This window comes from Calypte anna, chromosome 1 (assembly GCF_003957555.1).
Source record: "Calypte anna isolate BGI_N300 chromosome 1, bCalAnn1_v1.p, whole genome shotgun sequence".
Classification (NCBI taxonomy): Eukaryota; Metazoa; Chordata; class Aves; order Apodiformes; family Trochilidae; genus Calypte; species Calypte anna.
The window spans coordinates 174,934,473-174,948,036 of record NC_044244.1 but is presented as its reverse complement, the minus strand read 5'-3'; the positions used below and the strand labels follow the sequence as shown (position 1 = coordinate 174,948,036).

The window sequence follows — 13,564 nt, the reverse complement described above, 5'->3', positions numbered from 1 at the left end:
ACATCAGAGCTACTTCTGTGTCTGTGATAGCATATTGAAGAGGCTTGAAAAAATGCTCATTGCCGTGAAGAAACACTGAAAGCAAGGGGGTTGGTAAAACTTCTGTCTAGTGGACATCTCTGCGTGTAAAAATGTGAAAAGTACAGGTATTAATAAGAACTCTGGAAAAATATTCCTCTCCTTGAGAAAGCAGAGCACGGCTCTCAGGCTGGAACCCCGTGGTTTCCCCTGTCCCTCCCCATGCTCCAAGGGACCACAGCTCAGGAGCCCATGCACAGTACCTGACACCTTCACTCAAAACTGGCCACTAGCTTAGGCTGAAGTTGCTAAAATAACCCACCCCAAAAGGTCCCTACCCGGACATCTCACACAACAGCGTGGGACCGGTGTGGGGAAGGCGCGGCAGGGACCACCGAGCCTAGAAAGCCTGGGAGCCGGACGAGACACCCAGCATGGTCCTGGCCACCCGGCCGGGGGGCAGCCCGGGGCCCCTCGCCAGCAGGGAGGGGGCATCACCCCGCGATGGGGAGCTGCGGCTGGCAAGGGGCGATAACCGCACCGCTGGGGATCGCACCTTCGCGGGCAGCCCGAAGGGGCGCCATGGGGCTGAGGGGCGAGGCCGGGCCCTTGGCAAGGAGAGGCGGCCCCGCGTCGAAGCGGGCGGGCACCACCCTTGTCACTTCAGGCGGCGTTGCGTAATCCCCCCGGCACGGCTGAGCGGCGGCGTGCGGTACCCAGGCGGGAGGCGGCGGCGGCTCCGCGGTTCGGTTCGGCTCCTTAGGCCGCCGCCGCGGCAGCGCAGCCCCCGTGCACCTGCTCACCTGTCTCCCGGCCGGCTGGGGGGGTCGGCACGGCCACTCCCCCCGACGGGCTCGGCGCAGGCGCCCTTGCGGCTACCGCAGGCAGGGGGCGGCAACATGGCGGCGTGAGCGGCGGCGGTTTCGGCTCCACAACAACAGCGGCAGCGGCAATCGCTCCCGCCGCCGTCGGCTCCGTGTGCCGCCTGCCTCCGCCGTGCCGGGCCGCGCTTTGGCGGCGCCCGCTGCTCCCGCCCTGCGGCGGGGAGGCGGCCCCGGCTGGGCAGCCTTCGACTAACGGGGCATCGGCGCCCATAATAATCCCTCATTATAGCGGAGCCGGGGAGCGGCTCCTGGGACGGTGCCTGCGCCTCGGGCCGGCTCCCTGCGGCCCCGCCGGGTGCGACTGCGGTGGATGCGCGGCTGGGCCCGGCCGGGCGGGGAGGCGGCGGCGGCGGCGGCAGGTGCCGGTAGCGGCGAGGGGTAAATGGCGAGCGAAAAGCCGGTGTCGGGGCCCGACCCGCAGCCCGCGGGACTCATCTCCGTCGGGGCCGGCGGTGGAGGCGGAGGCGGCGGCAGCAGCGTCGCCGTGATGGGGGAGCTGAGAGCGTCGGGCTCCGGGTCCGTGGTGCTCCCCGCGGGGATGATTAACCCGTCGGTGCCGATCCGCAATATCCGGATGAAATTCGCCGTCCTCATCGGGCTCATCCAGGTCGGGGAGGTCAGCAACCGGGACATCGTGGAGACGGTGCTGAACCTGGTAAGCGGCCGGGCACCCCGCCCCGGTGACGCCCCGGCGGGCAGAGGGGCCCGGGGCACCGGCCCCTTGCAGCCCACCTCCTCCCGAGGCGGCTCCCTGATCCCCCCCGCCCCTCTGCAGCCCGAAAGGGACCTTAATTTTTCCTGCCCTTGTGCCCCTCCAACACGTTCGGCCCTTCTCCAACCATCTTTGCTTCCCAAACTCCTCTTGTTCCTCTCTTTTCTCATTAATCCCGCGACCTCCTCCTATTCCTCGTGCGCGTGACAGAAGCCCCCTCAGCGCTCCCTAAAACTCCACGCAGGACCCTGCCTGGTACAGAGTGGCCACTCTGCACCTTCCCTGTGCCTCCCCCATCCTGCAGAAGCGGGCTGTGTGCTATTAATTCACGATGTACAAAAATATAAAAATCCCCAGGAGATTAAAAAATGGGCAATTTCAGGTTCTGGATGCAAGCCCTGTAACCTGGTGGCTTCCTCCTTGGGAGAAGAGTGGTGTGAATGTAGTATCTGTTTTTAACTGAAAAAGATTTTAAAAAGCAGCTGGAATCTTTTCCTAGTGGCTGAAGCCATGTGAAAGGTTTAACCCTGTTAGTATTTTAACCTGTAGTTTTTTAGTAGTTTAAGCCTGTTATTTCTTTATTTTAAACCCTGTTTAACCCTGTTAGTATTTTATCTAGGGTAGGGGGGAGAAGGGAGATTTTTGGAAGGATTTAACAGGCTTTAGTATCTGTAATAGTTGGTTACATTGCAGTGTTGCATTGGGTTGCTCTTGTTTCTGCCATGCTTTCCAAAACACCTTTTTGTCTGCGAAGTAAGTGCTGCTGCTGATTTTGTTTGAAGTCTCTGTGTTGCAAAACATGATTGTACCCTGGTAAATAGCTTGAAGCAAGGAGGAAATGCTAAAATGTAGCTCCTTAGTCATCTGCTCACTTCATGGAGTGAAAGAGTTACTGCAGGACTGTATGACTTAATGTTTTTGCGCTACCTACACCAAAGCCTGAGGAATCTACAGAAGCCAAACCAGTGGATCTAAAAATGAATCACTTTCAATTACGTGCAATTTGGTGCTGCTCCTGAATGCAAGATTTGCTGCAGCAAAGCTTTTGAAGCAGTTTAGTCAATGAAATATCCTACATTTTTGCATATAACATTGGATAGAAAAACGACTACTCAAAATCAAATGGCAATTAATTGAAACTGCCTTTGTTTCAAATGAGTTAAATGCTTTTAAGGTCCACTTATTTTTTACAAAGTCATGTAAAGAATATATTCTGTTTAAAACACTTTAGAAGGATGCATTCTTCTGGTTCACAGTTATTTGTGTTTGACCTAGCACAGACTGAATGGAAAAGCTGCAGCATGCAGGGAAAGACGTGGTTTGGTCAGATCATTTTAATATATATGGCTTATCTGAACACACAAGGGGCTAAAGCCCTAAGTTTTGTGAATATATCAGAACAGTAGCCTGGTATATTTCCCACGCCTCTCTACAAGCTGTTTGACACTTAACTGAAACTAAATTCGTAAATATTTTTATTTTGTGGAAGTCTGGTACAAGTCATAACTTTATTGGATTATTATCCATTCATTTAAAAGTGACACTTGAAACCAGGGAATAATATACAGTTGTTTTATTAACTGGCTTTGTATAAATCATGACAGATACAAAGATGTTTAATACTTTCCCACTTTTCTTTCTTCTTTAATTCTTCTCACTGATATTTGAGCTTATTTTTAGTTCTAGCTGTTAATGCATCAGCAACTGAACTAACATTAGCTTGCTTTTGGGGTTGAGGTTAGAACGTCTTTGTAGTTGTGTGGAGAACATACAGTGCTTGCCTAGGTGATCTACCTACTAACTAGTTCCTATTGTTGACAGCTAAGCTTATATTTAAAATAAATGCAAGGGTGTTTAACTGTGCACTCAGCTTCAGGAGATGTATGTGAATGTGAAACTACTTGGGAGTCTGCTGCAGTAGCGATGGATTCTGGATCAGTCATTACTTAACAGATGGACTCTAATGTACAATAGTCAGTATTCCCACAGCAGAGGGAGGTTGTATTGTGTCTGTTAATCTTTTTCTTTTCAGTGCAGTGAATGTCTCAAACTTAAGCTTGAGTATTTGAAACTTAGCTTGCACGTGAAACAAAAATTGTGAATGTGGCAGTTATAAAGTAAAGCTAATAACATATCCCTAAGCTACTAAACAGGGATTTTAATAGCAACTTTAAATAAAATACAATATTTTGTGGTTTAGAATGGCTCTTTGAGGTGTGAGTGGGTGTGGACAGAACTTGATTTACTTTTTTTGGGTTTTTTTTCTTTTTCTTCAGCCTTTACATTTACTTTGTGGATGACTTTTAATGCAAGTGTGGTAATGAGTGGCCAGTGCTTAAAGAGCTGATCTTAGTTCAGTGTGTCAGTTGGTATATTAAGTCTCTTGAGAGAAATATGACCTATACTGTATTGGGTATCTATAAGCCACTTGTTATTAGCTTTTTAATATTGGAATTCTGCATAATTGCAACTTCTTTTGTTGTTGGAGATAATCAGAAGTTAAAGATCGGGATAATTATTTATTTTCTTACCTGAGATGATTGCTCTCTCGTGTAAAGCTTAACTTAAGTCTGTTTGTACTTCCTGCATCTAAGTGGAAGCAGCAGCAAATGTCAACAGCAAAACTTTTGTTTGTTTTGCCCTCATCATGGGAATGGTAGCTCTTCATTTCTGTTAAACTCTCTTATTAGAGTTTCTTCTAAACAGTTCTTATCTTTAAATGTCTAATATGTTGCTGGAATTCCAGCTTTGCCAAATTTTAACAGATAACTTTCCACTCAGACTGTATTTTGTTCTTAGCCATGCCTGTGCTGTTCATGGGATTTGTTCCTCCTCCTGCTTTTGTTTTTCTTAGCAACACCTCTTCTCTGAAGAGACACTTTTTCTCTGAACTTACTGTCTTCAAAGTTCTGTTATGTGAATTTGCTTGATAGAGTATCTCTTGGTAAGAGTTTCTAGTATTGTTCGTGTTACTTTTCATTGCTTAACAATTGTTTACACTCTTAACAGTGGAAGGCATAATGGAGAGAGGCTGCAGCTCCTTATGTGCCAGTGCCTGTGAGCTACTTTAGAGTTATCCTTAAAGATAACTGGTGTTAATACTGTAAAGGGTAATACTGTCAATTCCCAGGTTCAGTTCAGCTCTCCTGAGGTGTGTGTTCGCTGCTGCTTGTGTACTGCAGAGCACCAAACTGGAAAAGGCTTTCCTTGCAAGCAACATAATCCTCCAACTGTTGTTAGTGATTTTGCTTTGGATGTATTTTGACACCAGCTCTGTGCTGCTGCTAATGAGGAGGCCTTTCCCTTTTGAACAGCTCTATTAGTTTTCTTCAGGTACTGTCAAGGATGTTGTTCTTGCTGTGATAGATGTGCTTGTATTTATTCTCCGTAGTTCCGTTGCTTCTTAATACCCTTTTTGTACTTACAATATATATTTGACTTATATTTAAAGTAAAGTATTGCACTGTGTGTTCCAGCAAATATATTAAGGTGGAAGTGAGTCAGTCTGTCCATCTATATTCTTCTACTTCTAATGTATTTTTGCTTCATTTATTTCCTGATTCAAAATCTCCACACATGGCTTTAATTAGTTTGTCTATAATGTATCTCCAATGACCTTTCATTTCATTATTTTTACTGTCTTGTTTTTTTAATTCTCTGTTTTTCCAGTATTTTAATGATCTTGGGAATTTTTTCCTTCAGTCTGTATCTTGAACAGCCTCTTGTCTGGCCAGCTTTCATCAAACATGACAAGGAGAACTGCATTGTTTCTTAGCTTCTAGAAAGCTTTCTCTCTTCCAGTTTGAATTCCCTAGAATTTTTGATTTTGAGTTTTGTAGTGCTGATTCTGTGGCAGTGTGACATGAGAAAGGTGAACAGGAAACCGACTGATACTAAAAACTTGTGACTGGTGCTGACACACGCTGCTTGTTTTCCCTGTGCATCTTGTACGGCTGATATGATGCAGATTTGAACAGGTTTCATTCCGATGCAGTTGTAGCTGACCAGTGTTCTCCTTGTGCAATCCGGAAAGCTTTTATATACATTTTGTCAGGCTAGAGAGTTCTTCTAGGAAGTAGGTCACATGCTAGGCATAGTTCAAAAAGTCTCTTGCTGTTCTTGTTGACTACAACCCACGCTTCTGCCTGGCTCTTCTAGTTTTCTTGGCTTTTCCATCCTGCTTCAGTGTTTGTCACTCATCACATTGTGAACTTTCAGGGGTGGCGTTTGCAGCTTCAGAGCAAATGGCTTGGATGATGTCAGAGATCCTTCCTGGCCTACAGGATCATGAGGAAAAATGTAAAGGGATGCATATGTAAGAAAGGGTTGTTGGTTTTTTTCCTTTGGTACTTCTTTAGTTTATGGAGGTCTTCTTGAGCTGAAGTTGTCTTTTGATATCTGAGGTTTTTGAATCTATTTTTAGTTGCTGCAAGCAGCTGTGCTGTGGCACAGTTCTACTGTGTGGGGAGGAAGAATCACTTTTGTTCATTGTTTGCTGTTGTACTTGGAGAAGGCATAGGCTTTGTGAGCTTTAGCCTCCATCATATGACTTTTGTTCTTGAGAAAGTAGCTATGCAGTATTGGGAATCTTACTGTTTTTGTAGTGGAAGCTTTCCTATTTTTGAAGTATAATTCTCTGCTAAAAGATAGTATTATTAAAAAAAAAAAAGTGAATTTTGTGGCAATTTTGAAAATGTTTTATTTTGTTTTTTTAGGGAGTATAATAGTTTTGTTTTAGATAAACAGTCCTTGTTCAAGTTACTATCTGTCCTACTGGTGCCTTTTTATCGTGCTCATATTGTCTCCTTACTAAGCTATGTCTGGAAGTTACTGTAGAAGCTACCAGAGCAGTATCCAATGCAAGAGTTTTTTTCAGCATCCCATGTGCAGCAACTGAAGAGTACTGTAGCTGTTGTCATTATCTAATACTTTGATGATCCAATACTTTCTTCTAGTATGGCTAAAAACCTGCCTGTTTTCACTTCATTTCTTTTAGTACACCTGCTTTTGGCTTTTCTATCTGATCTTAGGCAGTAGGTGTTTATGAGTAGGAAGTTTTTTCAGTCGTTGTATCAGTTTCGAAGCAATAGTGAGACCTCAGCAGGAGACTTGGGATCAGCTGTGGTTGTGTTATGATGGATTGATGCATTTCTACAGGCGATAACTTTTTAGAATCTCTCCCGGTGAGCGTATCACTGAGTATTCCTTACTGCTTAACTTAAGAAGCTATTTTCTTCTCAGCTTTCTATTTTACTTGTCTTTACAGGATTTGGTTCATAGATTATAAGGGAGGTGGAGAACTGAAGGCTTTTTTAAATTATTTTTGTCACACTGAAGTAAAGATTTGGAGACTGGTATTAATAATACACCTCCAGTTTTGCACCTTTCCCCCTACTCCTGCCCAAGATCCTACCAGTGCTTCAAGCAAAGGCTTAGCACCTTTCTCTTTCAAGATGCTATTTTTACAAAATTATCATAGAATTGAAGAACAGTTTGGGTTGGAAGGGACCTTAAAGATCAGATAGTTCCAACTCCCCTACCTGGCCAGGTACACCTTCCACTACACCAGGTATGACCCAATTCCCCATTTAAACCAGTTACACACCAGTCTTTCTCTTTCCTCAGTGTTTTCCCTCACTCTCCCATCCTTTTGCTTTCAGAGTACTCAAAGGGATAGAAGTCAAGGGGCATGGCTCATTATATTCATGAGGCTGACACCTAGGAGGCTGTGGTGCAGTTTTTTTTTTTTTTCTTTCATCTTAATGCTTTTCAGTGTCTCCCCACGTACTTTTCCAATACACGAATCACTGTCAATATTACACTGTTAAGAAACAAGCAAAAAACTCACTACCCAAAACCTGCATAATAATCTCTGTATTCCTACTGGAGCATTTGTTTATCTCTCATGCCATACAGAATTTAGTCAAAGTGAGATGAAATCTGTGATTGGGTTAGTACCAAAAGAGATATTTATATCCTGGTAAATACTGTGTACAGTATTAACACAGCTGTGTTAATTTAATAAGCTCCCCGGGCTATTTTGAATCAATCTCTTAATCTTACCTGTTGCTTCCACGAACAAAAAGATCTTGGTCTATCTTGGTAAATCTGGCTTTTCAAATCAACCTGTGTTGCTCTCCTCTTAGTACAGCATTTTGTAGGACTTTACCCAGAACTGTATCATTGCAGCTACCTCATGAGCTGATGTCTTGGATCTGCCTGGTGGGCAAAGGGTCAGTGTAGCAGTGTATGCCTAAGTTGATAAAGTTCAATTTATTTTGTGATGAAATTTGATTCTTAATTATCATTCACATTTTTTAAATATGCCTATTGTGGAGTTTTATTAATTTTCACATTGACAGAGCCCTTAAGCTTTCTTTAAGTCTGAATCAAGTTTAGAACTTGTTCTTATAACCAGAGGCAGCAGATTTTTGAAACATCGGTTCTGAATTTATCTTCTCTCTTGCAAAGGTTTGGCTGGGCTGTACTGTGAATGATATTCAATATATGATACTCAGCATAAAGATAACAAGCAATTTAAAAAAGGGATTGTTTGTAGAGATGCACATATTGCTCCCTTATTGATAGAAACACCTGTTTCAGCCATAGGGTTATGATGGATTTCAGCTTATTTGAACTGTGGTTTCATAACTTCCAAGTTAGGAAGACAGTTAATGACATTTATATCTAAGAGAAAGATTACTCATTATTTCCAGTAGAGAAGCACTTAAACTTCTGACCAGCCTACTGTCTCTGCTAAAATCTGCATTGTGGTAATTTTTGTGGTTTAGAGTTTATTCTACTTTTGCAATACATGGAAAAATAATAATCATCAGTAAATAAATTAGTCCTAAGTCGTTTTGGTGTTACTGAAATTTATCTGAGTGATGTCTATGCATTTTATTAGTGCAACTATAATGTGACTGCCCTGCTTTAATTTAAAATTGGGTTGCATCAGGGAAATTGTTCCAACATAACAATTCACTGAAAGCTTGCATAAATGAGAATACTGCTTATGCTATTCTAGAGCTTAAAAATGCCTGAGTTCTATATTTGGAAAATGATGTTTCTTTCACTGCTGTTTTGTTTATGATTCAAATCCTTTCATAACTGTGCTGAGTAGGTATTAGGTTTTTGAATTAGCTAAAAGACAGAGCAAGATACTCACTTAGGAGAGCTTGTTATTCATATCATACTTCTGGGTTCCTGATGGCATTTATAGTATTGGGACAGTGTAGACAAAAGGATGAAAATAGTCTTTTCTCTGAGTAGAGCATTCTGAACTAATTCCAGTATAAGCAATATGCCATTTTAGATTGCTTTATGTGTTCACTTTTTTTTTTTTTGCCTTTTAATTCTTCATCCTCAGTGACAAACATTTATTTACGTTTTTTTCTGAATTCTATTGATTTTTACTGCTTTAAAAGGTAATATAATGTGGGTTTTTTTGTTTGTTTGTTTGTTTTTTCCTGCCCCACTTTTTGCTCTTTTGCTTTTGTGCAAAAGAATATTTTTGGAATATTTATAAACACAAATATGAATTTGAAAATATGAATTTTCAAAGAAGCCTGTACAAACTTGCTGAAACAGAGTCTTTCCTACTTCAGAATTGTAGAAAATAATAAGATGTGCTTTCATTAAATACAGTATAGTAATCATGAAGTACACATTTAAGATTGTAATGAACTGACTGAAGCCAAGCCCTGTCTTATTTGCTCGTGCTTGACTGATCAGTTTCATCTTCCTTTTCAGCAATACTTCATGTAACTCATTGCATCCAAAAAATATTTCTTGATTTAGTTGTGAGCTAAAAGTCTCCTATGTCCCTTTCAGTGCTAAGAAGCTTCAGTGAAAAAAAAACAAAACAAAAAAGACCCAACCCTCCTCCCCCTCCAAAAAAAAAAAAAAAAAAAAAAAAAAAAAAAAAAGAGATTACTTTGAAATCAGGGGAACACTCTTGCTTAAAGTTGAATTTATGTTTTCTAGCTAGCAGAAGGAGAATGCTGTCTGCCCCTTCCCTTTGTATATCAGGATATAACTACAGTTTTGTCAGCTCCTGTTGTACAGCATCTCCATGCTGTTAGCAAATATATGTAAAGACTGGGAAAGGGGGTAAAGCACTACAAATGTAAAAAAAGGTCTTGAAAATGACTTGAACCAGTATATTGGAGGATCTTATGCTGGGAGAATGAACTCCCCAGTGGTCTGGCAAATGGACCTAGGGTCTGAGCAGCTGGAATGCTGATAAAATGGGACAAGAGCTGTAGGGGACTCTTGCTGTTCTCTTTTGAGATGTCCAACAAAAGCCATCATTGTAAGCTCAGTGTTTACATGTCCAACAGTATTGTTTAGCTCAACATATTCCTCCATGAGCAAAATGACTGATGACATAAAGTTGTCAAAAATTAATATCAGCACCCAGTCTTTTCCTTCTGTTACTCCAATGAAATACATTATCAGTTTTGGTAAATGGCAAGGTGTATTTGTGAGTCATTTCTGGGACTGATGGCTACTTAGCTGTTAGTATTCATGTGATAAATAGCTGCAACTTTTAGTAACATTTGTGTAAGACTACATTTGACTGAATAAGGTCTTCCAAGCAAGATGCTTAGGAGGTGGGAGCTACTTCATTTTAAAAATTCTTTTTCTCTGAGTATATTTATGGAGCTCCTGTCCCATGTTTTAGTCTCTGAGGTTCTGAAAATCTTCTATTTTCTTTTTTCTACTATCTTCAACTATGGCATGTATACTTCCAAATGACTTGCAGAAGTCTTCTAGTTTTTGTTTGGGTTTTTTTAATGCAGGTTTTAGGTTATTTGAAGGCTTTCTCATTCCCTTGGTTCCTCATGGATATGTTATAGCCTCCATTGCATACTTTGATATTTTGGAGATGTTTGTGAATGCAGGAAGAGATTTACAGGAAGAAGCTGTTTAAGTTGCATCTGCTGTCCAAGACTGAAGTGAATTAAGTCCATCTGAAAAATAACTTGAACATTCTGTCCTTGGCTCATATGCAACACACTTTTATTTTCCTCTCATCAAAGTCATGCTAATGGATGTGCCTTTCCATTCATCAGCACTAATACTACAGCATCCTCTTGAAAATTCATTATCAGAGCATTTTTATAACTTATCAGAATCACAGGAATTTCAAAGGTAGAAAAGTTGAGGATAGAAGGGACCTCTGGAGCTCTCTAGACAAAAAACTGTTCTTAAAGTAGAGTTAACCAGAGCAAAAAGCTCAGGGCCTTGTCTGGCTGGGGTTTGGATATTTCTAAAGATGGAGCCTCCTACGTCAATTTTTTACTTGGGTGTAAGTAGAGTTTCTTGTGCCCACTGCCATTCGTTCTGTCACTGTGTTCCACTTGTCTCTGCTCCCTGCCTACCCTTCCCTCACTACAATTACACATACACGTTTATAAATCTCTTCAAACCTCCTCTTTTTAAGGCTAACCACTTCCAACTCTCTTAAGCCTTTCTTTGTCTGTCAAGTGTTCTGATCTCTTAATCATTTGCACATTTAGATCTTTATTCTCCTTATGCAGATAATACTTCTTCCTTTCCAAAAAGTGGGAGGTGGAGTCTGGGAAGCCTTTTAATTATAGCAACCCTTTTCCTCATCTCTCAGTGTGAGCTGCAATATCTACCACAAATAATGCAGAAAATATTGCTATGCCTAACCCAGCAAAGGACAATTTGCACCACATGTAGCAAGAAAGGAAACAGACCTCCAGGAGCCACAGCAGTGTTTGCTTTTCATCTATTGTGCCTGCTTGTTAATAAAAAGCCTTGGATGAAACATATAAGGCCAAGAGTATCTGTCAGTTCTGTAATTCACAGTTAGAGTTGTAGGTGAGCTTGCTTTGTTACATTTCAGAAATGCAAAATGTAACTGTATTTGATATTGTCCAAAAAGATATAAAGTTAATTTGATTGTCTCAATTCTGAGGTAATAAAATTTTGTGGCTTGTGATATCACCACCTTCAACAAATTCACATGAACTGAAATTAAACTAGTAGACCTATTAGCATAGTCTTTCAAAGTTATAAATGCTTCATAACAAAAGGAAAAAATCCTCCAATATTCAGTATAGAGCCAAAGCTGTTGAAAATCTGTACTGAGTTTGTTGAAAAGAATAGATTCATGGCTTTATATATAGTCTAATACTTATAGATGAAATGTTCAATAGGATTTTATGTGCATGTAACTATTTGTAACTTAAGAACTGTAATATATTAAGTACAGATGATTGTTAGATGATTTTTATAGTTCATATTTCAAAAGAAAATAATTCTTTTGTTTGAAGTAATATATAATGTACAATAATAAACACATTCAAACTGGAAAAATGTGTAGGCTTAGTCACTGAGAAGGAGTTGGTCTTTTGACAGTTGATTTAGTACAATAGTTAACATTTTAAAGGTACTGCTTACTAAGAAGCAGTTGGTATTCTCTTTAAAATGGACTGTTCTTCAATACAGAAGTTGACAGTATTTCCTAAAACCCAGATGCAGGTTATTCCCAGCTCTTGAATTTGTGATGATTTCCTTTATTTCTAGTATAAATAGTTTTTATTACAAAAGGAAATTAATTATAGTAAAATAGCTTATGTAATTTATTTTTTTTAATAAAACATGATTAAATTGTATTTAAGAACAAATTTGGATCTAGTCGCTTTGTAGTGTGTCCTGGTTCAGTTAAAACATACTTTTCAATTTAGTAATCCTTTTTCTCACTTTAAGGTCTAGTTTATGAAGCCAGCTATCACATTTTGAGAAACCCAGCTGTTTAAACTAATGCAAATACATGTAAAACAAGTACTGAGAGCCTTTGGTGTAAGTATAAGGTACAATGAAAAGGAAGGATGGGAAAGTGGAAGCAGGAGTTTCAGCTGAATGAGGCTAAACCATAGAAGGTGGTAACTTTTAGACTGTTGAAGCTGATATTTCATCAGCTGTGTCACTTAGAAGTATCAGCATAAAACATGTAAGCTAATTGTTTAGGTGAAGTTTAGCTATTGAGAAATGATGCTGCTGACAGGAAGCTTTAAATAAAAAACAAACCAAAACAAACACAAAATGCTTTGACAGTATGAATGGAAAGCTGAGCACAACAGCTTATCTTCCCTTAATGATGCAGTGACTGCCTGGATTTACAGAGACCTTGAAATGACTGGTGGTATGGTGTTTTATTCATTTTTGCACTGTCTGAGGGAATTACCACCATCTGCTAATATCAAAATCTAAGCCTACATGTGGGCTTCAAAATGCTCTAATTGTTGGTTTTTAAAGTAAGAAATCCTTCTCTTTAACCTAATGTTAACACATCGAAGAAGCTTCAGAGTATAAATAGAAGAGAAAATATTTTTATTTTTTCTTTATAGTCTAGGCTTAGACTTTTGGATCACTTGTCACAGCTTTGGTTTGGGGTTCTAGCCTGTTCTCTGAAGTTAGGCAACAAATCCTTGTAATTGAGCCCTTATCCTCCACTAGTTACGATGCAATGGGCCTTTCAAATTTCTTTAGGTCAATCAAGCTCTATTTTAGGCAAAACTTATTCTATGGTGAAAAGAGAGCAGCAGATACAAAGTATTGTCTTCTGGCTGAGCTCAGTCCTAAATGTGTCTTGTACCAAAACCTGATATTATCCAGATGTGCAGAAAAAGCTGTAAGAAATTTGAAGTGTTGATACAATATAAATCCTTTCTAGAGGTCAGAGGAATCTTAGGAGCACCTTGTTTAAATTATTATTTCAGAATTCCTCTCTCTTTTTCTTCTTGTGAAGCTACAGTAAATTTTAGGGATTCCTCAGTAGGGAGGCTGGTTAAGCAACCTGGGCTAAAGTGGTGCCAGACTGCTGAAATAGAGTTTTCTGAACTGGCTCTGTGATCACATTATGTCTTTCTGTATTACACTCTTAAAATATTGTGTTTCTTCTCAGTCCCTTACA

At 40.6% G+C, this 13,564-nt stretch overlaps 1 protein-coding gene across 3 annotated transcripts in view; it reads left to right on the top strand.

Moving 5' to 3' along the window:
* Nucleotides 1-1,284: 1,284 nt before the first annotated feature.
* Nucleotides 1,285-13,564, top strand: part of NBEA (neurobeachin) — a 464,261-nt gene continuing 451,981 nt past the window's right edge. For all 3 annotated transcript variants that reach the window (XM_030449922.1, XM_030449935.1, XM_030449928.1), the window contains exon 1: nucleotides 1,285-1,557. In XM_030449922.1, coding sequence (XP_030305782.1) covers nucleotides 1,285-1,557 — 273 coding nt within the window. The remainder of the gene's footprint in view (nucleotides 1,558-13,564) is intronic.